Genomic DNA, 25,499 nt, shown 5'->3' on the forward strand with positions numbered 1-25,499 from the left:
CGAGCTCCAGTGTGGGGACAACCACCTTTCTTATAATTTTTCCCCAAAAGAAGTCGCTATCACTATGTCGTATACGACAAAATGTCACTGAAATATGCCAGTCCATGACAGTAATGGGGATGATGAGCTTGATAGTGAAAGACCCATCGTAGAATGGCACCTAGTACATAAGGCAATTTCCGGGAGTTTGGGATACCGGTACAAGATAGCAGCAATCCAGGATCACCGAATGGGGAGTCAAAAGACATAAGCTTCTTGCAACATCAGGCCTCTCCTAATACTTACATCCAATGTTGATAAACGAGACATTCTCAATTCTCGCTTGGACTTGAGATATGAACTATAGCTATCTCTTGACGATGAGTGACGCTGGTCTGATGTCGAGTCAGACAATGACTGTATTGCACAGTCACTTTCTGACTCAAGAAAACTGCCTGAGGTTGTCAGCAGTGAACCTCCACCAATCGGACAGCTATTCGTATCAATCTAACAACAAATAAGGGAATGAGAGAGAGAGAGAGAGAGAGAGAGAGAGAGAGAGAGAGAGAGAGAGAGAGAGAGAGAGAGAGAGAGAGAGAGAGAGAGAGAGAGAGAGAGAGAGAGACAGACAGAGACAGACAGACAGACAGACAGAGACAGACAGACATGCAGTCTGTCAAAGAGGGAGTGAATTAGGAGAGCATACAATTACATACATGTATGTGCTTATGAGAACGGCTACACCAACATGCCAACATGCCAATGAGGGGTTGTGGCGAGGACATGCACTGCAATAATGATGGCGAAACAGGCCTATCCTAAAGGTATTCATTCTTGAAGGGCAGACATGTTGTTAGCATTCTATTAGTAATGATTGAGAAAGGTTTTAGTATGAAAGAAAAATGTGAAGTTCCGAGTACCCTGTGCTCTTACATCAGCATACATTCCATCGATTGAGATTGAAATGTTGTCAGGTGACTCCGTGGAAAGTCGCGCTGTCGCTGCCTGTAATAGTGAATTGAGGACGAGAAACACAGCAAGTCAGTGTGTGCTCTGCCATGGCTGTTTACCCGGGTAGCCACCTGCCCTTGCGCCAACATGTTGCGAAAAGCACCATAAAGGTAGATATTGCACTTTGAGTGAATGCATTGGCCGAATACAGGACTGGGTGTGAGGCACTACTGCAAACGTGTTTTAAGTGTTAAAAATGACTTCACTAAGAAAGTGGTGGACATCACGCAACTGCATCATAAGGAAACTTCTTTATTGTGATGTCGAAAAATTATCGAATTTTTCATCCAGCGCATGCGGCGATTGCAAATAGCAACTGAATAGAGCAGGTGTCAGTTGACAAACCCCTTTTTTCTTAAAGGGGAAGTTAAGGCAAAAATTAAAATTTCACCAGTTGTAGTCTTCGGGGTGCTGAGTCGAATGGTCGTGGTCCGAGGAAGCTGAGACGCTCCCTTCCTACTTGAATCCCAATCGAACTCGCGCACTTCCACCGAAACTGGGTGACTGCGCCCTACGAGATGGGGATTTGTATGCAAAATGTCACTAAAAGCGCTTCTTATAAAAGCACGGATGACCGCGATTGGCCCATATGTTGTAGTCTTTTGGACGCTGAGTCGACTGGTTTTGGTCCGAAAAGGCTGCGATGCAGCGTTCCGCCTTTATTCCCAATCGAACATGGTTGAACAAGCGGTCACGTGCTCCTGCGTACGCCAGTCACCTGGTCACCGTGCCTGCAGGGTACAACTTACTAGCCTGTTTGACCTTTTTTGGGTGCAGTCCTGTCACTCGAGTTGAACTCGAGTTGAACCTTGGTGTGAAAGTTGTCACCTGCTGGCGTGGTGACCAGGTGATTTCGGCACCCAGGAGCACGTGACCACTTGTTCAACCATGTTCGATTGGGAATAAAGGAGGAACGCTGCATCGCAGCCTTTTCGGACCAAAACCAGTCGACTCAGCGTCCAAAAGACTACAACATATGGGCCAATCGCGGTCATCCGTGCTTTTATAAGAACGAAATGGCGCTTTTAGTGACATTTTGCATACAAATCCCCATCTCGTAGGGCGCAGTCACCCAGTTTCGGTGGAAGTGCGCGAGTTCGATTGGGATTCAAGTAGGAAGGGAGCGTCTCAGCTTCCTCGGACCACGACCATTCGACTCAGCACCCCGAAGACTACAACTGGTGAAATTTTAATTTTTGCCTTAACTTCCCCTTTAAAAAAATGACTTGAAGTACAATTTTACGTGAAGTTCAGCTTAAGATCCCTTTGAATCGGAGAATACGGTTAGCCAGTAAAGACGTATATGTCTCTTAACGCCGCAATGCCGCAAGACTTCACACCAGTAACTACCGTCAGTACAAAAGGGATTTTTTGCTGTTACTTTCTTCATGTTGTTGGGCTGTTTGGTTTACATGTATGTTTCAATATCAGTGCCATGGTGTGTTGCTTTATTCCTGCACTACCTAAATACCGATACAGTCCACCAGTGCAGATAACAAAACTAGACAGAATGAAAAGTGGTTGCAGAAGTATTCACCGGACGGTCTTCTCCCGCCCTTGGCTGCACCAGTACACAGAGAATTCTTCAGAATAGGACTCATTAATTGTGACCCATCACTAGTGATGAGGAGAAGAGCGCCGCTGTGGAGACTACTAGTATGGTGCAGGGTTCAGGGTTCAGGGTTCAGGGTGCAGGGTTCAGGGTAGCACTACACTGTCTCATCCAGTAGCAACAAGTCATACAAGTAGCCCTGCTGCTGCTGCTGCTGCTGGCCAAACACAAATGCAAACGCCACACAGGTAGCCCTGCTGCTGGCCAAACACAAATGCAAACGCCACACAGGTAGCCCTGCTGCTGGCCAAACACAAATGCAAACGCCACACAGGTAGCCCTGCTGCTGGCCGAACACAAATGCAAACGCCAAGGCAATATCACCATAATTATAGTGTACAATTCCTGGATTTCGACGGCAGTGAACATGTCCCTTACCGATACCGGCGAGGAAGGCTTTCCACTATTCACCTTGCATTGACCGGCATCACTCTTGCGCCACACCTGCATCAGACAATACAGATGTTCGAAGAGATAAACTGAAGTACTCATACCCACGCCACACCAGTATGCCATTGCGATCGTGATGAGGAGTATCCCCCCCCCCCCCTCTCTCTCTCTCAATGCAGTCATGTTTATATAACATAAGATATGAACAAGGTGAAGCTTATTACATCCACAGTCTCTTCAAACTAACTTACAAGTATTTACCTATTTTAGCAAGTACTCGCAGACTCCAGTGAAGCCAAATTACTCGAACACTCAAAAACAATTGAACATATTAGAGTTGAAGCCGCTTGAAAGAGAACGTGTTTTGAGCGTTTGAGTTGATGGACCATAATATTTTTAGTAAATCACCCATTATGTTATCGGATTCACTTATCTAAATGGTACAGTGTATTAAGTGACTTGGTATTGTCAAATCTGCATTAAATGCCCCCCCCCTCCCCCCCCCCCCCCCCGTTAACAGAAAGACAGGTGGTTTAGATGTACGTTGACAGGTTTGAATACGTAAGAAAGGATAGTCATCATCCTCCAAAATACAGGTCTATTCCTGCAGCGGCTGGCTAACAATTTTAAGGCAGTTCTGTGTGGTGCAGTATAAGGCGTCCCATACTTCATACCATTAGCAGTGAGCCTCTCCTCTGATCCGCCGGCTCTGCTGGTGGTCCTGCCTGTGTGGTATCTGCTCTTTCAAACACCGGGCGTGATTCCTGCGCATCGTTTAATTTCTTGTTCTTGATATGAAAACAGAATCATGGCGTAGAAAACGAAAACGACAAAGCGTTGGCACCAGGCTTTCGGCACATTTGATCAAAAACTATGTACAAACGAAACGACACATTAACATAGTATATGCGTTCACTAGCCGCACAGAGTAGATGCCACAGGGATGGAAAAGGAATGTAGCCACGCAACCCAAGAACATGCAAATGTCGAACAAAAAAATGTTCAGCTTGGCCGGGCTTTGTTTGGGTCAGTATGTTGGGCCGGCGGTGGGGAATTCCAAGAAAGACATCTACGTAACGAGTGCAATACTACTAATACAGGGAGGCTTGAACATGGGGTAACTGCCTGACATGCACACCTTCCTAGTGACCACTTTGCCAGAACGAAGCCGTAGTTGCACATGCAGACAGATATTTCCATAGGCTCTCTTTCCCACTTCGGCAACATGGCAGAAACCTAGCAGCACATAAACATGATAAGTAATGATGATAACACCAGAGAGGGCAATGGTAATACTGGTGCAAACCGGCATACCTTGATCAGAATCTTTCCTTTCAGCTTCTCCGGAGAAGGGAGGAATTCACTGTCTTTGTCTGGAGGGAGCAAGTAGAGTTTGTCTAAAAGAAGAATGGCCACAAAGAATCAGAGCACTTCGCTTGTTTCTATACAAGTGCAGTACAGGTACACACAAAACAACGTCTTCAGTATATGGACCAATGTTAGAATACATGGAACTTGGTGTATACTGAGTACTGGCATTTTCAATGTTGGGGCTGCAGTGTGACAGATTGTCAAATACCCTAATGTACACACAGAAAACTATTCAATGCACACCAGATTACATGGACCATCTTGGAGAACATAACTCCCCCCCCCCCCCCCCCCCCCCACACACACACCCAGTTGGAATTTCAGGATCATACAACATGTTCGGCTACACAATGGGCATATCTCAGTACACCACACAATTCTTCAGCTGCAAGACTTCGTGACGATAATTCATTTTAAGTGGCTAACCTCCAAACACGTTGAGCAGTTCTTGGGCCATCTTCTCCTGCATTGGTACTGAGCAATGATTTTCAAACGACAAGATCACTGGATACCTAAAAAGCACAACCACACAGCAGTATAGACAGTATAGACGTGCATTAAGAAACACGTACACACATACACATGTGCACACAAACACAAACACACACACCACATCCAATACACATACAGTCAACTTCGCGTATAACGACACTCGGCGGGGCATCAGAAAAGTGTCCTTATTCGCGAAGTGTCGTTATACCCGAAGTCCCATTATATGTATTGCAGTTGGATGGGACTTTGCTCTGGGCATGGAAATTCTGTCGTTATTCACGAATTGTCGTTATATCCGCAATCGTTATTAGCGAAGTTGACTGTACACTTATACATGCACGTCCATTCACATTCCACCCCCCCCCCCCCCCCCCCCCCCCATACGCACCACTCGCACCACACACACACATAGGAGTACAATTTCCAACTACTACGCATGTACACATATTAGGATAAAAAATACAGTCCCCGGCAAAATGCTTTTGTTCGTAAAAGGAAATTGCAGTTTTTGGCCACCGTGTACGCGTTGATGGTCAAGCTGATGGTCGTGCTAGTGACGTGGCTGCTGTTATCATACAAGGTTGTGTTTTCGGTGGTCGCACCCACGGTCAACCGGGGTGGTCTAGGTTGGGTAATGTCCCGTCGTGGATGGGCATGGATATCATGTTCTTTTTGTTGTTAGCAGCTGCCTATGATAATAATTCACTGGCTATCTATTTCTTACTCTTGTTCTCTGGCGCCCATACAGCCTTAGGGCTATGGGCTCATGATAATGATGTTGATGATGATAAGGGTACTTACGGAGATGTAAAGAAGGCGTGCTCTCTAATCGACAGCAGAGCTTGTCGGAAGTTAAGAGGTTGTGTCGGAGTGCGGCCATGTTTAATAACAGGTTGACCGTCACCATCGAAGCAATCAACTGCATTTGGAGCAAGAGAATAGTCGAATAGGACAGCTGCATTCATGAGGGTTTCTATTTTTTTATATCTATTTCCTGCACAATAACGGCTGGTCAAGCACACAGCACACTGCACACAGCATACATACAGCACACTGGGCACAGCACACTGTCAACTGTACACTGGTACAGATGGAATCTCGTGCCGTGCTCGATTCGAACACAGGCATGGGCCGGCATGTGCTCCTCTTCAGCATCAATGTCATCAAGTATCCTATGCAGTTTCAGAAGGCATGTTGCCAAGATAATATGAACTGAGCAACATACTAGCAGGTGGGGGACGGGCAAGTATGAATTGTTCGGGAAATAGAACCACAACAGTATGCTCTTGAAGGAACCATCTAGCACAAATAGTCATGTAGGGCATGATTGGAGAACAAACCCTGCATCCGGTACCATCCCCCCCCCCCCCCCCCAACTTCTCTGGGACCATTACACGGCGTGCTCTGCTACAACAGGCTGTGCAGGTAACGTATGTAGTCAGAGCCTGAGGGGCCTAACATAAGCACGTGCACACCAGATGCCGCATGCACGATGCGTGGCACAATCACACCGAGAACATTCACTCCCGGTCCACGGAAGCACTTACGTTCTACACATCTGCAACCCGAGCGCAACGCCCGTGCATAGCCCTGTTCCGTTGTTGGACCTTTTATCTGATCAGCTACCAGATACCTATACAGGAGGAAAGTTTAAAATGCATACATTGTACAACTAAGGCTGAAACAATACCTCAAACTGACCATAATGCTACTTGTACTTCGTTTCACTAACAAGCAACAAACGGTATAACGATGCAGATGATCTGACTGTGCGTGACAAACTGGCAAAGATTTTCTGTAACACCACATGCCCATACACATCAGAAGAGCTACTAGTGGAATAAGTGTGGTTGAAGTAGTTCAGAACTTCACTTTGAAAACCTAGACAGGTAATCTTTCTGACACAGAATGATGTGTCGGTAAGGTATATTTGCAGGGGATTAGTTTCACCGAATGGCAAAGTGTAGCTTTAAAGGCACAAAACTCTTTTTCCTGTCAGCGCATGATGAGATATCCTGCTGAGAGACACCTGCATTCGACACCTGGCTTGACAACGTCACAACATCTAAGATTTCAAAAACAAAGCGCTCTGTGATGGTGGCATAGTTTGAAGAAGGTGGAGATTGAGTAAAAATATATAACGTGCCACAAGTACCTCATCCACCAGAGTGGGACAACGAATGATTTGCCTTCGGAATTGATGACATGGGCTGCCAGGCACTAGCTAGGCATCGAATGGGGAGTGGTTTGAACACTTGAAAGAGGACTAGCAAAGGTCTGCCCAAATGAAATGCTCAGCATCAATTGCTTCGGTCCAAAGAGGCTTCAATGTACCGCATGCCAACAGGCTCCAAATTGGCCATTTCAGCACACAAACACACGGATTCGCTGTTCTCCAGTTTGCCTCCATTCAGTCATCAGAAGAATTCCACAGACAGCATGTGTGAGTTAGGTTGGGAACATTTGTGACGAATGACACATCACAGTTCCTTGAACCAAGACCACACATGGTAGTGCCCTCATATCTATGGACCCTCAGGCTTTCATTTTTGGGGACGTTCCCCTGTAGCTGTATACAAACTAATATTTTCCATATTAAGCAGTGAATGCAAAGGGGAGGATGGAACAGGTTTCCCCGCACGGAATACATACGTGTTGTGCGAGGATGCGATATAGTAGTGTGACAGGGGATGGTCCATATCCTGTCGTCGGAACTTGCAGCACTCGTCGTCCCATATATCGCATGCATCTGAAGTGATGTACTGGCGAAACCCTGAACACGGCAACACAATGCAGAGCGGAAAACTGTATTTCCCACTTCAGTGAACATTATTTCAGCCACCAGGCCCTGCACGAGGCCCTGCATACAGCCTGAGGTGTACAAGCTCAAGACCCAGAATGGGGATTCAAATACAGTAGGTTTCAGTTCCATAAAAGCATCAGTTTCAATAGGGCTTGAAAGTGATGTCACTCGTCACTTGGCAACAAAACTGGATCCACTTCGCTTTTCAGATCTACTCGTGTCAAGCTCATTTGATGCTGTTTCCCATACTTTTCGAAGCAGAAAGAAGCGGTATTTTGAGAAGAGGCCACTTGAAGAACTGTGGGAGCAATTTTCGATACCTAGTATACTCTTGACCCGGCAGGGCGGCTTCGTATGACCATTGTGCAGTGTTTTGCAGCAGGATGCAACCACAGGACAGAGGATCGCAGGTGCAGCTTCTTCCGATTCCCGGCGAGGGATCCAGAGCGCAGAAAGATATGGAGGAAGATGCGTGGGTAAGGATATGCAGGCAACCTGTACATGGATAGTTTTATCGTGATGTGCTATTCACGCTACGAGTAAATGCTTACCAGGTCTGCTAATGCGCTTTGCTTTGCTGTGGCGCGTTTTCACAGTTTGTATTTTGTTTGATTGAGTGGAAGTAATTTTTGAATTATTTTTCATTTTCCCATAGTTTGCGGGGACTGCTACATGTAGTTGATGCCAATAGTCATTACTTCAAAGTGACGGTGTTCAAACATTTGGTTGGCGACGGATGTGCGTAAATATCTACGGCGTGATAAATTCTAGATATTGGTTGCTGTAGTCTGTACTCCATTGGCATTTATTTATTCCTATCCTCAGATTTGTCCCTTTAATGTCCTGCAAACTTATATTTTTGGCACAACGACTTTGTTTTTTAATCAATGATAGCCATCTAGTCTAATCTAAAACCAAATGAGGACATGAACAAGAGTGTGCAACTCCTTATACATGTACTGTGAGTCGACACATTTTTGGCCCTTTCAAATTTCGGCCTCCCAGGGCTAAACCCATTTCGACCGCATCAACTTTTCGGCCTGTACTGCTGCCGCCTGTATACACTGTCACACTGAAGCTTGCAAAACAAAATTTCGGCTACAACAAAATTTCAGCCAAACATGTCCAGGCCGAAAATAGCCGAAAATAAACAGGCACCGAATATAATGTTGACTTACAGTAGGTGGCTGTTTATGATGCATTCTACTGCGACTATTGACTATTGTTTCAAGATATTGTGCAGCTAGCTAAACCCTAATGGATATTGTTTGCTCTGCGCTTTGCTGGCTACAAGACAAGGAGCCAGATGCCAGTTCTCAACTTTGTACCTGTCGTCTCAAAGACGGAGATAGAAAGAAGGACCCCACTATATTTATATGTAAAAAAGAGAAGAAACACATGAGAACGAGTTATGCAGCACCTATCCACGACTGTAACAAGATGATTAACGGTCAGAAAGTGCGAGTCGTGGATAGTTGCTGCATAACTCGTTCTCATGCGTTTCTTCTCTTTTTACATTTATTACTGGCTCAGTATCCGAGTTTAAATTTTGCCCACTATATTTCCACGAAATAAGGATAAGGCGTTTGGTTTTGAGGACCCTGAACCAATGCATAGAAGGTATGTAGTCTAGGTCAATGTAAGAGATTTGTATATTGAACTTGATGGCTCAAGCCATTTCTTAATTAGCTTAGTTTTGCCTTCTCACATGAAGTGTGCTATGTGAATCCTAGTAGATGGACCAGATCAGTATTAATTTTCATAACACTGTGAACCATCAACAGGCAATCTTTCATTTTTGCTTTGCTTCTCACTGGTGCTCCATTATTCTGTGCAGAAAACGGAGTGTACAGGTACTTCCTCCGCGTCATCGAAATTGTCGCAGTTTGACTAGTGACTTGTCACTTGTTACTGACAACTCCATAAGCTAAGCCATTCAAAACTTATTACACAGTATGATAGTCTGAAGACTAGAGTAACGTTCCAGGACTTTTGGACTGAGAGTTTTCATGCAGAGATGAAGTCCTCGTCGTCGCTGATGTCAATGGACGCAAAAATATCGTTCCGAAATATTTCAAGGAAGGTTGAAAGTTGGTCGCGCCTCATCTCAAACGCTTTGACTTTCTCCACAGGACAAGAGCTGCTATGCTTGTCGTCTGCTAGCTCTGGATGATTTCTACTTCACCACCAACGAAGCCTAGTAAGAATACACGATCGTTGCGAGGTCGGTTGATTACCGTCGGCGGAATCACCTCGATCTTGTAATGAACATTTTTTAGCCGTGGCATGCCCATTTATTTTAGCTGTGTGGTCACAGCTCATGCAGGTAAGTGTACTATCACGCCCAGCGCGCCCTCTTTTTCAGCATCACTGCATGCAGTACTGGTATACCATAGTACGGCACCTGCGCGTGCATCACTAGCACTACGTGTAGAGTCTACACGGCTCTTGCAGGTACAATCATGTGCTGAGTGTCTCAGCCAGAGCGACAGATGTTATCGCTGTTGCAGGCATTTACTTTGCTGACCCCTCGATGTTTCTCCAAGCGCTGCCACTTGTTCCACGAAGTCATTCTCACCCCAGCTAAGGTAAAACAGTAATGAGGCTTGAGTGAATGGCCATAAGCACGAGAAATGTGCAGGCTGCAACGCCTGACTGATCTCAGCGAGTCGAAATTACCATCGCAGCGACATCAGCGAAGAAATTGCGTCTAGTTCAAAAATTCCAGCTTCCAATATCAGAAAATAGAACTTTGCCGTCACCCTATACTGATGATTATCGCCTATGTCCGATCCCTTGCCTCTGGTACGAGTGCTGGTGAGTACATACCCCGTTTTATATCAAAAGTCAAACTGCGACAATTTCGATGACGCGGAGGAAGTATTAGCTATTGATGATACAGACTGTAAAGGTATTAGCTATTGATGATACGGACAAGGATGGTAACCAGCCAACTGAAGCTGCTCCATCTGAAGCTGACCCATTTGAAGCTGAACGTGAAGTTGCTGAAAGTGAAGCTACTACGAGTACTATGCAACGCCTGCTTGAACTTTTCCAACGCATCGACACGGCAATCCTCGAAGAAAAGTACGATCAGCTGGAGGCTAAAGTAGTGAAAAGCGAAGTTGGAAATCCAGCTCTGTTTTGAATTTATTTCCCGGAAGGAAAGCTGAACTTGTCCGGCACTACACCAGCCTGCCGTCTGCTGAAGATTTTTGTATCCTGTTTCGTCTTTGCATGAGGTTCCCGATAGAATATTACCAGGGCTGGCGAGTGGAGCTGGTACCAATGGAGGACAAGCTCCTCATCACCCTCATGAAGTTGCGGTGCAACTTCAGCCTGACTGACCTCGGCTTACGTTTCGGCACTTCGCACACCACTATATCTAATATCTTCCATACATGGCTTTCTGTCCTTCATACTGTACTCTATCAAGGCATGCTCCCGTCGCAACTTCCGTCCGTCACAAAAAAACAAGACTTCTCTACCCGTCTGCTTCTCTACTTTCTCCAGTTGTCGTTCAATACTTGATTGTACTGAAGTCGAAATTGCAATTCCAACCCGTATGGACACTCAGACGTGGACCTATTCCCACTACAAACATGAAAATACATTCAAAGGTCTTGTGGGTGTCGCACTGAACTGTGTCGTCAATTACGTCAGTCGTCTCTACCCAGGTTCGACCAGCTACAAAGAAGCCGTTCGCCACTGTGGGGTACTGCAAAGTTGACAGCCGGTGATATGGTACTTGTCGATAAAGGGTTCCTAATCCACGACTTGATGCCGGCTGATGTTTCTCTAAATCTTCCTACTTTTGTCTCAGAGGAAACTGTTTACTTTTCTCACTACTCCTCAATTTACTGCTGCTCAAGCAAATGTAACTGCCCGCATCGCAAGAGCTCATATTCATGTGGAGTGAGCCATACAACGCATAAAGATCTTCACCATTCTCGACTACATCCCCTACCAATACCGTTCTTTCTCAAGCGAAATCTTCCAAGTCTGTGCAATGCTAACTAATCTGTGTAATCCTCTCCTGAAGGAGATTGAAGCTGGTGACCTCCAACGCTGATCCTGCATCGGAAACTTCTGAGCACACCGACATCTCTACTCTGACACCACTGCAAACCTCTGCTGCTACGCCGTCACAGCAACTGTCCATCACACCAGACATACTGAATCAGTCATTGTCACTCCCGTCAGCCACAGCATCAGCATCAGCTGCAGTCTTGCCAGCCGCAGTCCCGCCAGCCGCAGCATTAGCATCTGCCGCAGTTCCATGGGTCCCCCTGGACATATTGCATTATTTACCACATGACATGTGCCAGTCTGGAATGGATGGGCGGCAATGGAGCAATGCCTGTCACCATCATTGCCTGTCTACAGGCCTGGAAGTACATGTACCTGACTGTGCCCTAACCCATACAGCCATTGTCATCTCCCGAAGTCACGGAGAGATTTGTAAACAGCATGAGAGAGGGCACTCGGCTGTATGATGATGCCAAGTTGGGGAACAATCTCTTTACCATTTATGATGCGCTTGATGTCATACCAGGCAAGCTGCTTCGGTTGACACCTCGTTCCGATTTTGGTGCGCGAAATGAGGAAGGTTTGTCAAAGTTATTAGGTAAGTGTAAGGATCAGGCTTTTCTTTCCCAATCTGTTCTTCCGGTCTCTTTAATTCAAAACCCCTACACCATTCTTCTGGTATTTTTCCCATCTGGTCATGCTCAAGGGCGAGCGTGGGGCCCCTATTGCCATTCTGCCAGCTGACATGAAAGTTGCAGCAAATTTTCTCTCCACACTTGCTGGGCACGTAAAAGATAGCCATCTCTGTACATTGGCACGGGAACATTAGTTTATCTGTAGACCACAGATATGATACTTGTATGGTATTCTCTTGCTACCTTTGCCAAAATTATTTTGACGCACTGATTGTGACGAGAAAAGTAGTTCTGGAAACTATAAACACTTCATCCATATATGTTATGGCGGCTGCATTCATTCTCTTCATTCCTCCTCTTGTAATTGTTGTATTAGTGAGGTTTCACCCCATGGAAAACGTAGGAAAACCGTAGTTGTTATTCCATCTCTCCTCTATAAATTTTCTTCTCCTTTTTTACCAATGGGGAGGGGGGGGGGTACTTTAGCCTGTATCCACCAATTGCAAAACAAAGGGCGTTTGGGACAGGAATTTTCAAAGCAAAATTGAGGTTTGGCATTAAATGTGTGAACCGTTGGTATATGCACCTGCATGATACACTAGAGCACATGCACTGAGCCAGCCTGTGACGGTTGTTACCTACCATTCAAAGTAAGTGCTCCTGCTGGCATTGCCTCATCTAAGTAAGGCTCATACTTCAGAATAGCATCTTCCAGGGAAATACCCTTCTCCTGTATCACAGAGCAAATGCACATAGACAACCATGCAACTGTTATTTCAGGGGCGAAGCTGGTCCCCTTCGGGGGGGGGGGGGGGGGGGGGGGGGGCACGGCTGCATATGTGTAGGATGGCTGGCGCATGTCATTCCTGGTCATTACGAGTATGTGCATGCTGAACCTACTAGGTCAAACATTTTAGGGGAGGGGGGCACATGCCCCCTGTGGGGTCCCATGCGGGCTACGCGCCTGGTTATAATGCACTGTAGTGTGTACACAGAGAGCGAATACAGTGCAACCTGTCTAAGTCAACCGGTCAAGGGACATGAGAAACACGGTGGTCTCCTCATCCAGGGTCATTCGACTGGTAACAACAGCCCTTGGCCCTAGTTGTGGTGGTCCTCTGGGACAGATGGTCACCTTATCAGAATGGTTGCCTGGAGTGGTAAATACTTGACATGGCTCACATTTTACCGTTCCCGCTAACTTCGATCGTCGGCCTGTACCGTGTTTTGTGTGTTTTCAAGACATGATTAGCATTTCGGTTTCTGACACAACGATTGGCTTGTGACGTCACCCTAGGTGGAATTTTACCACTTCGTTCTCCCGCTACACAGAGCCTTCCATCGTGAAAACGATACCAACCCAACGGTATTTTGGGTGCTGGGTACGAGTATCGTTGGATTTAGAGTGAACGACAAAAAAATGCTAACCATATCGACTGTATGTAATACATGTGTGTTGTGACTAGTGGTGTGCACGGGTAGTCGGGTACCCGTGCTACCCGTGAGGACCTCGGGTAGACGGGTACCGAATAGTACCCGAAAACCCGAAGTCGCAGATGACATTATGACTTGATTCATGCACAGTGCACGTGTACAACATTTAATAATTCACGTACTACTCCGCATGTCTACCCAGTGTGTAAGGGAAGGGGCCGGGGTGCATTGTGGTCTTACCATGGAAACATTACCCGATCAGGTACCCGTGCTACCCGTGGAAAACTACCCGGACCCGGTACCCGAAGAAAATGCTACCCGACTCAGCCCTAGTTGTGACAATGGTATGTACGGGTTACTGATCAGTGCGTTAAAGCCACTGTCGGCCTATGTAAAATTGCAGATGATTGCATTGCTTGTTTTGGCCGTTGGAATGAATTCTAGAAACAATTTGCCTTTCCACTTCCTTCTACTCTGAAAACAGCTAAAAGCAAGAATGAAATGTTAATGCTGCATCGCTCCATCAATATGTAATCTAAACCATTTGCAGGAGTTCTGATGACTGACCTCGCCTTGGATGGACAGAAATAGATTCCAGTCGTCCTCAGTTAGATAAATCTGGTTTGAAGAAAACCTGGCAGCAGAGGTGTGTACATGGCAAAAAAAAGAAGAAGATGAAAATGTAAAACAAATGATAGCGACGTGAAGCAGCACTGGCCTACAGAATAACAGGAAGATCCACCCGTCCAATTTGCAAAAGGATTACAAAATGCTTCAAATAGATGGTATGAACAGCAGCAGCAGTAGCAGCAACAACCTGATAGAGTAGTTTAAAAGCATTGGCTTCATAGATAAGACCAGTGAGATTCTGTGGGTTTTGCTCGTCATGTTGATGTACATTCCACTGCAAGAATGCACCATGGGTGTGAGCTCTGTTCAATTACCTTTCAAATACCTCTTCAATTTCTCCTCGGTTTTCAACATGCCTCCAGACTGCCGAGAAACGCTCCAGGTCGAGGCCTATCTGCTTGGAGTCCTGCACAACACGAAAATGTCCACATTCAATCCACAAGATCATTTCAGTAGCACCGGTGGTACATGATCATTCTGTAACCGCACCTCACCACTGGCGAGTCAGTTGTGTGATTCCGTGACTTGTAGAAACGCAAATACATGCACAGTCGAAAATCGGATTCTCTCCTATCACAAATGCCGAACGTAGGCACTACATCTCTTGTGGCAGTTGACACGCACATCCTATTGTTGATCATAACTTCAAAAGACTTACCTCCAGATTTTTAAGGAAGACAGCAACAGCCTCAGCACTCATATTCAAGCGTCTTGCCATGGCGATAATTTCGCTTTCAATCAACGTGCCATCCTCGTTCTTGTCGGCAAATTCAAAGAGCGCACGCACCCATCTAGGAGAAGTTCTCATTTGGTCAAGGAAGATTGCTCACGAGACTGTGACACTGAACTGACTTCAGCCATATCATGGAGTCAATGGTGAAGAAACGGCAACCTTTTGATCCCCCCATCCTTTTGATACACAAAGTTCAGTTTTGACAGAAATGGTAAGCAAAAGATTCCTTGTATTCAAAAGGCATGGCAAAATGCTGAAGTGTCGCAGAATCACCGGCACACATCAAAGTGGACTGAATGTATGTGTTCGGAAAACAACAAATGCATTATGGGTGTGGAAAGTACAGTCCTCTCTCATAGGGAAGAGAACTGCTTGTTCTACACCTACATGTATATCTAGGATAGTGGCAACTGACAAGGCATCAAATACAGCAATGGCAGGATACGGTGTGGCGGCCACTTCCTTGCCTGTTGAGGACAGGTCATTCTTTCCTATGAAGAAGTCCGACACAAACATTTTGAACATGGTGAAAACGACACAATTGTACCGTGACATGTACAGTACCATGTTGTTGGCTGACAGCATGTTACAAAGCGGAGGACACACTGTGTTCGGAAACAGCATGTTTAATTTGCCATGTTACAAAGCGGAGGACACACTGTGTTTGGAAACAGCATGTTACAAAGCCGAGGACACGCTGTGTTTGGAAACAGAGCTCCTTACTACACTGACCATCCACTTTTGGCACGTGTGTGCCGTGTGACTATACTTACTTGGAGATTTCTTGCCAGGGTACTGATACATGGTGGTGCCTTTCTTGTCGCAGTTCAGTCGACAAGACATGGTGTAGACGTTCTGCTGGCCGCGCAGTGCCTTCATGATACCCGAGCGAGACCATCCAAAGAGGATGGGCATCTTTGGCGTGAATTCAAACTGCCACTGATCAGTTTCGTCAATGATGTAGACGGAATTCAAGCACCACCTGCGTGTGGCAACGATATCAGCACAAAGACAACGTCGTCGAACACAGTACACAATTGCACGCTGATACCTAACTACCCAGCTAGCCACACCAGTCCTGTCAGCTACAGGGCACAGCACACACCGTGACACTGCAGGCAATGACAGTTAGGTAGGACAACGTCCAGTGCCATTCTGTACAGCATAGTCAGTGAGGTACACGATAACAATGGAAATAGCACAGCCACCCTGTCAGGCCAAAGCCCCCCCCCCCCCCACACACACACCTTTGAACAACATTTTGGCAATTCAAGGTACGAGTATATTCGGAGTATAAAGTGCAACCCAAGTTCGAGGATTTTTTTATTTAATCAAGGCACAATTAGAGATCCTGTTCTGATATTCATACTCTATGGTAAGCAGTCCTAACCACTACGTGAGCCGCGGACTTTCAAAACTGTGACGCGAACGAAGCCTACCAAATACCGACTCAACTCCCATAACCAGCAAACGGTTCGTTCATGTGGCTTATGTTTGGTCCGCAGAGGTGGCAAATCCAGCACCAGTTTGATACATTACACTAACTTTTGTACTATATTCGTAGTGCATGCATTTTCACACCCTCAATTTTGAACCTCAAGTAGGGCATCTCAAATGCTCACTCTACTCTGGTATTATACAGGAGAGTTTTTAGGTTCTGCTATAGAGTACCACATGTGCATGCACCCGGCGGGACTCGGCGATTGTGGTAGACTGATGATCTGGAGAAGTACCACATTTCCAATGCAGAACAAGGCTACAACTGAGCTCAACACGAGATGAAGACAGATTACAGAAGGCTGCAACTGAGACTCACCTAGGCTGAAAGAACTTGGGAGTCAGGTAGGAAATTAGAATGTAGAACACTTCACCGAGCGGCGCACGAAGTCTAATGTGGAACGCATCCGTTTGGCCACGGGAAAACTTCTCATCATGTGACAGTGAGCGTGACAATGCAATCTCCTCAGAACAGCCATTCTCCCCAACAATGGCAAGACAAACCACGCCAGTAGAGCCACTTGCTGATCTGCTAGTCCTGTCTGTCTGCACAAATATCAGGTATGGATATCCTGCATGATGCAAAACACATCATATGCCACAAGTAAATGATTAGGTGTGCTCATTTCAATGCATGCCGCTTTGTGCTGTGGGTGTACGTGTGTGCACAAGTGCAAGGTAAATTCAACATGCTCCACCTGTTCATCCTGAATCTTGTCCAACTCTCCCCCCCCCCCCCCCCCGACCTGAAAAGAAGAGTTGGTAAAGAAGATTTAAAAAAGCATTTTGATCACTTAACCCCTGCACACCCACAGTGCTGCATTCAGTATTCAGTATCACCTCGATATCACAGGACTTGTCCATACAAGCAAGCTCCCTTCTGACCCAGTACAAGTAATGAAAGAACACTGAAGTATATCGGAAGATCACTTACCTTCCGTTGAAGATATATTCTTCACCAAGTGGATCTGCTTCATGCACTCATTCCGTGTACTGCACAACACTGAGTCACTATGACTGTCATCAGATGGTGATGTTTCTGATAAACTATCATCCGATTCAAACCCAGCCAAATGTTTAGATTCCGACATTGGTGACGACGAAGGAGACGAAGACCTGACTACGTATCTGCCCCCACTGCCCGGCTCTAAATAAATGGCAAGCGGTTTGGCTGCATCCTCTGTCACGTCCATACAGACATCGTTCATGTCGAGTGCACAGGTCATGGCGCTCTGTCTCCTCATGTCCTGCACTGTAGTTTGAGATACTGTGTGCTGGTCATTTCCTTGTAATGGAGGCGTGACATTCTCATCAAGAATACACCCACTGGCAGTATGACTAGCAGTGCTTGTTGCAGCACTGGGTAAATCTGCACTTCTGACACTCCTCTTCCGGACACTTTTCCTCCGAAGAGATGGTCTTGTCCTGACTTTTTCTTTGGATTTCCTCCCAGGAAATGTTCTATACTGTAGCTGCTCCGAGACATGATCATCTTCAGGAACCGTGCAACAGAACTCGCCATCTAGACTACATATCATGTTGCTGCTGTGCTGAGGCTGCTTTGCTAATGACTTTAGCCGGTGGGTGGCTTCCATAGGTGTTCCTCTTTCAGTGCTGTTGTCATCATTCTCCAATTGTCCTGCCTGTCTTGCCTCACAGTTTTGGCTGTCATTGTGTTGAGATGTTCGTCTGGACTCGGAACGTGCTTCCTGCACACCAGAACTGGGCTGTGGAGTTCGTCTTCGTTTGTACATGCTGGGATCTTCAGAGAGCTGTTTCGGCAGACGCTTTCGCTTCTCAGCTGGTGCTCTCACAGAATGTGAGCGTCTTTCCGGCAGACTAATGCATGAATCACTGTCCCCGCAATTGCTTGATGTAGACGAGCCTTTCCAGCGTTGCTTGGATGGAGACCGTGATCTGGAGACACTTCTCCTCTTGCTTTTGACTTTTTTCTTCTCCTGTTCTTTATCTTGTGCTGCTGCCTTCCACTGCTCATACACAACCTCCCCGGCAATGCGCTGTAACTTGCCAACATGGCCTTGTGCGGGCATGTGATTCTTCCGTCTATGTCTCTGCTGAGCTCGAAGCTTGTCCTGTATGGTTGTTACAGGCACACTTACTCTTGCGTCAAGGGACTGTGCAGAGCTGGCAGCCCGCTCAATGTCATGCTCAGTCGTAGCAGCTAAAAGTGAACTGCTGGGCGGGTTCTCTGTCGCAACTGTATTCTCACATTGTGTTACACCAGGCAATGGTGATACTGCGTGTAGGTTCTTATCACCATGATCCTGTGCAGCTGCTGGGGAGATGGAAGTGCGGTGTTGCTTGACATTGCCAGCATACGTGGTCTGTGCCACAGCTGACGTATTCGAGTCATGTTGGTCAACATTGTCTTCATCCGGCAGCGAGTGTTGATCTGATGTTGCAGGAAGCGGTGGCATAGATTCACTTTTAGCTACACGTGACGCAATCTGCTCTGATGCACTTGGCAACGATGCACCAGCATTAGTTGAAGTGCTGCTTTGTCCACCCGTGTCTTTATGTACATGCCCAGTCAATCTTACTATGTCAGGTAGGCTTGATGGCTGCAAACCAACACCTTGAGTCACATTATTTCCATCAGTTTGGGCAGCTGACGGTTTCCCATCAATCGCAAGTGAATCAGCAGGCAATGGCTGTTGTTCACCAGCAGAGGGATGGGCACAAGTCGGAATAACTGTCGAATCGTCTTGCGTTGCAAGTGGCCCCTCTTCACGCGTTTGATTCGTAGATGGCAACGCTTCATAGCCCGATTGCAATTGATGTGTGCGGTCGTCACTTCTATCGTCTGCCAGTGGTGCGATGCCCTGAGCAGTGTGTTCATGAGTTTGTGGCAAAGTGTGCGACTGGGAGACTGCTTTGCCTGTGCTGACCAGCGTCCTTGATGACCTGGTGGTTAATGTCTTCTTCTTTCTCTTGTTTATCGAGCCTGGCTGCAGCGTGTTTAGCTCATCTGTACCAATGGACTTATCTTGCATCACTGCCTTGTCTTTGCGATCATGATGAACGGCTTCACGGAATTGGCGTTCCAATGCGCTTGCATCGGCACCCGTGGAAAGCTGTCGTTTTAGTGGGCTCCCTTGCAGCTTGGTAGTGTAAGGTGAATGGAATGACGCTGACTTGGAAAGTGATGCAGTTGGAGCATCTAACAACAGTAACACACACACACACACACACCATGTACCACACACACACACAAACACACACACACACACGGAATATTATGTGAGCGCTCTGCGGAGTGTGAGTGAATTCCCATTGATGAACGCTTTTTTAAAGGGGAAGTGCATCGATTTTTCGAGTAGGGTCCAGAAGAAAGACAATTTGATATCGGTTCGAATGGCATATGTCTCGCTTCCATACGATAAGCCAAACTTGCCAAATCGCCAATTGTATACTCACGTTGCCATAGCGACCAGCGCAGTGATGACGTACGAAAGGCTTAGCTCCACCACAGAGAAGGTCGATTCACTGCAGAAATTGGTCATTTTCAATTGGTTTATTGTATTCACGAAGTTAAAGAAGGGCTGTGTTCAATGTTGTTAATGCAGTGAACTGTTTATTAGTAGTCCTCTCGGTTGTGTACTGGGACGTGACACTGACAGGAGAAAGCTGGAGTGCGAAAACATCAGCAGACAAGCGAAAATAGTGACGAACAAAATGCTGAAATCTTGGATGGGACAAATCAGACGTTCAGCATTTCCCCCAACCAAGGACCATGCCGTTTGCTCTTTCCACTTCCTGAAGATGGATGTGATGCTTCCTGGCCACTCTCCTATCTCTCGTAACATCTTCTGAAGCCAGGTGAGACGACGGGTGGTGGAGATTGACGAATGAAATAATGTCGTAGGTTTGAAAGTTTGCTGAAAATGTCTCAGGAGAGATGGCGAATACCAAGCATCTTCTCCTAGAGGGACCATTTCCCAGGCACAGTCAGCCTAGGGAAATGTAGGAGAAGGCCGATAAACAGTTCACGGCACTAACAGCATTGAACACAGCGCTTCTTTCACATCGTGAATACAATAAGACAATTGAAAATGACCAATTTATGCAGTGATCGACCATCTCTGTGGTGGAGCTAAGCCTTTCGCACGTCATCACTGCGCTGGTCGCTATGGCAACGTGAGTATACAATTGGCGATTTGGCAAGTTTGACTTATCGTATGGAAGCGAGAGATATGCCATTCGAACCGATATCAAATTGTCTTTCTTCTGGACCCTACTCGAAAAATCGATGCACTCCCCCTGAATTTTGAAACTCCACTGTAGCCTTGTCATATTTTCAGTATACCCAACTCGCAACCCACAAACAGTCCTTGGCTATACCACGTACAGTTGAAATTGTCCAAATTTTCACCCAGGAGGGCATCATCAGGGATATAGGAGAAGAAGGATGAACGTTAGTATAATTTAAAACACCTACTGTCGTGGACATGGAAATCCGGTCGCACGTCTAGTGGCCCCAGGGCGCTGGTCATGCAGCCGTAGATAAGCGGTATTATTTTATGCGCTGAAGCGCGCTGGTTGCATCGGATCAACATGACTCGACTGTGAACTGCACGCAGCGTTCTGTACGCGCTGAGGGCGCCGGCCCCGGTCAATCGACTGGATTTCCATGTCCGCTACAGCACAATCACACATGCACCCCCCCCCCCCCCCCCCCCCAGAAACTTGATCACAGCTCGTGAGCAGGTTCTTTAGCAGGAAGTGAGACACTACAGGCTCTTGATTCCCAGTCAAGAAGGCATGAACATTCCAGAATGTTATCCGCCAATGCATGACCTGAACGATATGACTTCACAGCTACTCAGCACTTGACAAATGATATGACTTCACAGCTACTAAGCACTTGACAAATGCCGGTGAGAACAATGTTAGTATTCCTGTTCTCACCTTCACCAAACGGTCCAACGCGTTGTGTAAGCGATCTTTTTTTCTGACCAGAGCTGTGGCTTTTCCCGGTTGCTGCCTTTGGAGTTCTGTCCGGCACCACGGCCGAGAACGACCAGTGCGCATTGCCAAACAAGTCACTTAATTCCACGGTCAGGTCATGCACCGATTTGCTTTTTGTATCAGTGCCCTGCAACACAAAGACAACAGGAGAGAAGGGTAAATTCAACACAGACCACACTTGTACATACGCCGATATACTCAAGATGCTCGGTGAAGAAAAGTACCTACAAACTCACCGCATTTCAGAAAGACGTACCAATATTGAGTAGTACAGACGGGTAGGGAGGAGGAGGGATGGTGGAGTTGGGCAATATTCAGCAAGAACAAGTGAAGCAAGATTCCTGTGAAGAAAAGTTGATAAAGAAGATCTAAAAACAGATGTCGATCACTTAACCCCTGGACACACACAATGCCGCTGCCAATCAGTATTCATAACCTACCTCAATATCACAGGACTTGATACGTCCTCCAGCAAGGTCACTCAGCAGATAGACAATCAACGTCAACTGGCCGGCATTCTGAAATGCACATTGCTTGGCAGGAATGGCATGGTGCTGCAGCTTGGGCGCTAGTACGCTCAGCGGTTTGTTGTACGGAAGAACCAGGCCGACATTCTTATGGGAGATCATATACCATGGCGTGCTGGTGCTGCTGCCCTCGTGTTGGTTGACACGAACTCTAACCTATGGAACAGCATGTTATCACGTGTACACCACACAATGAGCATGAAAACATCATCAGTGGCCAGGAATAGATTCTCCTGCTTGAAGTAGAAATCCAGGCAAATATTCAGCACGGTGACAACGGGTTTGTTCACAAAGGCAATTGTCTAGCGCAGGAAGTACTTTACCTCGCGTAGGTCAGTAGCTGCTGTGTGGACTTTCATCTGGTACAGGCTTATGCCTCCTGTAGCAAACATGAACATATGTAGGCACGCACATATACATGCAAACTATGGCTGCAACAGGTAGTGGTTTGGCCGGGTAACGAGTTCGGGATATTTCTATCCGGGTAGCACGGGTACCTATCGGGTATTTTTTGACAGAGTTGGTACAGTGAGTGTGCACCTGCGCTACATAGAAAGTGTACAGTAAGCACGTAGCCGTGCTTTTACATGCACCGTTGCAAAAACACTGTACTCCAACTACCCGATCGGGTTCTCAGGAGCAATCTGCCGCCCGAATCGTGACCCGCTCTAATTACGGGTAGCACGGGTGCCCTACTACCCGATGACACCCCTAATGCAAACAAGCACACGCACACTAAGAGCAAACACCTCAAAAATGCTGAATTGCTCGACCATGCTCACTTCAAAAGATCAATCAGTGCCACTTAACTCCTCTACTGCAAAAGAAAAGTGGCTGGCCAACTCTCCCCCCCCCCCCCCCTGCCCTCAGAGGGTGCAGCCTACCTTGTCCCTGTAAGAATGGATCGGCAGCAGGTTGACTAGTAGGTGAATGATGAGGATACAATGTTGTGTAGCTGCTTCGGATCCTGTGCTCTTCCTTTCTGCGTAATGGGCGCATTGGGGCTGGCCAAGTCCTGTGTTGCCGGCCTCTACTGGGGTTGTGTACGGTGGTGGTGGAGGTGGTGGTGTGTGTGCGCAAGTGGCTTACAGTTGATGGACTAGTCTGCTGCTGGCTGATAGTACCATGAGAAGCAGGATGGGAATGTGCGGCCTGACTGGGAAAACTGCTACTGTGACTACTTGGCCCACCGGCGGCAGTGGCGGCAATACCACTGCTGCCAACACGAGTAGCAGTAGTAGCAGTAGTAGCAGTAGTAGCAGAAGTAGTAGTGCGTATCGCTGCTCTATGGTGCCTTGGAGGAGCATGGTGATTTGCAGGTTCTCTTGACTCGGATAAGAAAACAACTCTTCTTCGCCTGCCACTACCTGTCTGCTGCTCTGACGCATCTCTTGTCGTGCCCGCATCGCCTGCATCTCTTGTCGTGCCTGCATCGCCTGCATCCGCCGCGGCAGAATTACGCAATCTATGCTGGGGTACCGGTCTGGGTCTGTGCATGACGGCCTGCGTATCACCACGCTGACTTGACAGGTTCATTGTCAATGCGGGCCCATGATGCACGCCGGAATGGCTACCAGCAGTACGCCCACTGTCTACATGATGAGCAGGATAACCTAATGCTGCACTGGCAGTTGGCACCGGCGGTCTCTCCGATGGGTTACGACTTGCAATCCGTGTACCTCTGACACCGGTATGAGAAGGTTGTGCCCTATGCTGTGGGCCTGCACCTGCCACACCGTCATCCTGGTCGTCACATACGCCCGGGTAAAGATTGCGCGTGTCGGCAGTGATGAGGCGCTGTGCAGTTACATTACTGCTACGGGCATGCCACCGCCGCCGCTGCTGCTGCTGCTGGTGAGCAGTACTGGGCAAGGCTGTGTGGCTCTCTGCTCTTGTGTGCACAGGCCGAATGCTAGTCATGTCTCCTGTAGCAGGTCCAGTGCCTGTAACAGGTCCAATGCCTACAGAACATAAGGAGTAACGCATACGTGCAGGGCATGAACAACCACCTAGCTTGAAGCGTTCCATTCAAGTCTTAGACACCCGCTGCAGAAAGCAGTGACCTATAGAGGTTATCTGAAAGACATCATCATGATGAGCAAGCAGACTTCCGCAATCACGTATGGATGCGAAGTATACAGCAGAGCCGTTCATGGGCGCTATGTACATGCACATGACAGTGAGTCGCTAATGAGTAGTGTACCGCACACTCATGTTCAGATTGTACCTATTATATCAATAAAGGAAATGTCAGAAAGGCATTGATAGCAGATATGAGGCGCGCTTCTTCATTATTATCATCCTCATAGTGTTTACTGAAGTGGACGGAAAGGGTGATAATGGCTTTATCGTATTGAAGGTTTGTTGTGAATACAGAGTTACAGAACACTACAGTCACAGACACCTCAGCAAAACCATGGCATGGGCACTTACCACAATCATGTACACGTTAGCTCAGCCAAACGCCACGCGTGCTGCACCCTCTCCTGACAGAACCACCGCTGATTTGAATACTGACGGAGAGGCGTCTGGTGTAACAGGACTTCTCGCCAGTGGAAAACCTAGTCGCTAGTTGTCCGCACGTGTGTACAGAAGAAGAATAGTAGTAGGGTCTATCGCCAAGTCGCTGCACAGTACAGCCCAGCGGCCCGGCGCTTCGAGGCCAGACTCACTGATTGCCGGCAGTACCTCACCAGATTCGCAAGCGCACCTCGACGCTCAGGTCGTCAACTGGATGATCTTCACTTACTAGCAGCATAATTATAATTATTGGTGGCGTGGCAAATATTTTCTTCATCAGGCATTTCATTCTCTGGTCGTAAAATAAAACAAATTCCAAACTACCATCACCAAAACTTGCCCTCGAACTCGAGGCTTTCGACAACTATTGATCCAGCTAACTAACTTCTTTTCCACAAACTGCTCCAGAGCTACAAAATGGAGAAGAGTGGCAAACGAAGCACACTACGGGAATGTTTTGCGGCTCCTGCTTCGACTGTTCGAGCCATGCGAACGAGCTTACACTCTACACTACAGTGTGATGCCTTGCAGGGAGCGCTGCCAGCATGCAGGGCCTAGGGTAGATCAACCACACTCCACAGGCACAGGCACAGGCATATGCCGACGAAATCTCTCGCGTCCAATGAAACCACGTAAGTGATGCAGTAAGCGCGGAGTTGACCGGGCTTGACAAACATTACACTGGAGCTACCGCCCCCACTGCCCGGTCTACTGACTGTAGACCACGGTAGACAGTGTAGTGACTAGTACAAGTGCTGACTGTCGACATGTCTGTGCGTGTGTCACTAGGGCTAGGCCCTGTTATGTGTGGAGTCTACTGTTTTTGTATTTTTACTATTAGTATTAG

The 25,499-nt window shown here is 47.1% G+C and overlaps 1 protein-coding gene across 2 annotated transcripts in view; it reads right to left on the reverse strand.

The window, feature by feature from the left end:
* LOC135824938 (uncharacterized) overlaps positions 1 to 25,492 on the reverse strand; it is a 43,455-nt gene extending 17,963 nt beyond the window's left edge. Inside the window, exons 1-22 of one of the 2 annotated variants that reach the window (XM_065337680.1) lie at positions 24,566 to 25,492; positions 23,017 to 24,093; positions 22,456 to 22,511; positions 22,046 to 22,288; positions 21,546 to 21,732; positions 17,551 to 19,797; positions 16,936 to 17,188; positions 15,893 to 16,101; positions 15,565 to 15,610; positions 15,045 to 15,177; positions 14,701 to 14,792; positions 14,324 to 14,390; positions 12,965 to 13,052; positions 7,508 to 7,628; positions 6,403 to 6,488; positions 5,657 to 5,774; positions 4,790 to 4,875; positions 4,307 to 4,389; positions 3,667 to 3,780; positions 2,981 to 3,046; positions 913 to 984; positions 286 to 486 (exon numbers count right to left, since the gene is read on the reverse strand). In XM_065337680.1, the coding sequence (XP_065193752.1) occupies positions 286 to 486; positions 913 to 984; positions 2,981 to 3,046; positions 3,667 to 3,780; positions 4,307 to 4,389; positions 4,790 to 4,875; positions 5,657 to 5,774; positions 6,403 to 6,488; positions 7,508 to 7,628; positions 12,965 to 13,052; positions 14,324 to 14,390; positions 14,701 to 14,792; positions 15,045 to 15,177; positions 15,565 to 15,610; positions 15,893 to 16,101; positions 16,936 to 17,188; positions 17,551 to 19,797; positions 21,546 to 21,732; positions 22,046 to 22,288; positions 22,456 to 22,511; positions 23,017 to 24,052 (5,604 nt within the window). In that variant the 5' untranslated portion in view covers positions 24,053 to 24,093; positions 24,566 to 25,492. Of the gene's footprint in view, positions 1 to 285; positions 487 to 912; positions 985 to 2,980; positions 3,047 to 3,666; positions 3,781 to 4,306; positions 4,390 to 4,789; positions 4,876 to 5,656; positions 5,775 to 6,402; positions 6,489 to 7,507; positions 7,629 to 12,964; positions 13,053 to 14,323; positions 14,391 to 14,700; positions 14,793 to 15,044; positions 15,178 to 15,564; positions 15,611 to 15,892; positions 16,102 to 16,935; positions 17,189 to 17,550; positions 19,798 to 20,054; positions 20,648 to 21,545; positions 21,733 to 22,045; positions 22,289 to 22,455; positions 22,512 to 23,016; positions 24,094 to 24,565 lie in introns of those variants that run through there. The other variant, XM_065337687.1, reaches the window with a different exon arrangement.
* Between the last annotated feature and the right edge of the window lie 7 nt (positions 25,493 to 25,499).

This window comes from Sycon ciliatum, chromosome 1 (genome assembly GCF_964019385.1).
Source record: "Sycon ciliatum chromosome 1, ocSycCili1.1, whole genome shotgun sequence".
NCBI lineage: Eukaryota > Metazoa > Porifera > Calcarea > Leucosolenida > Sycettidae > Sycon > Sycon ciliatum.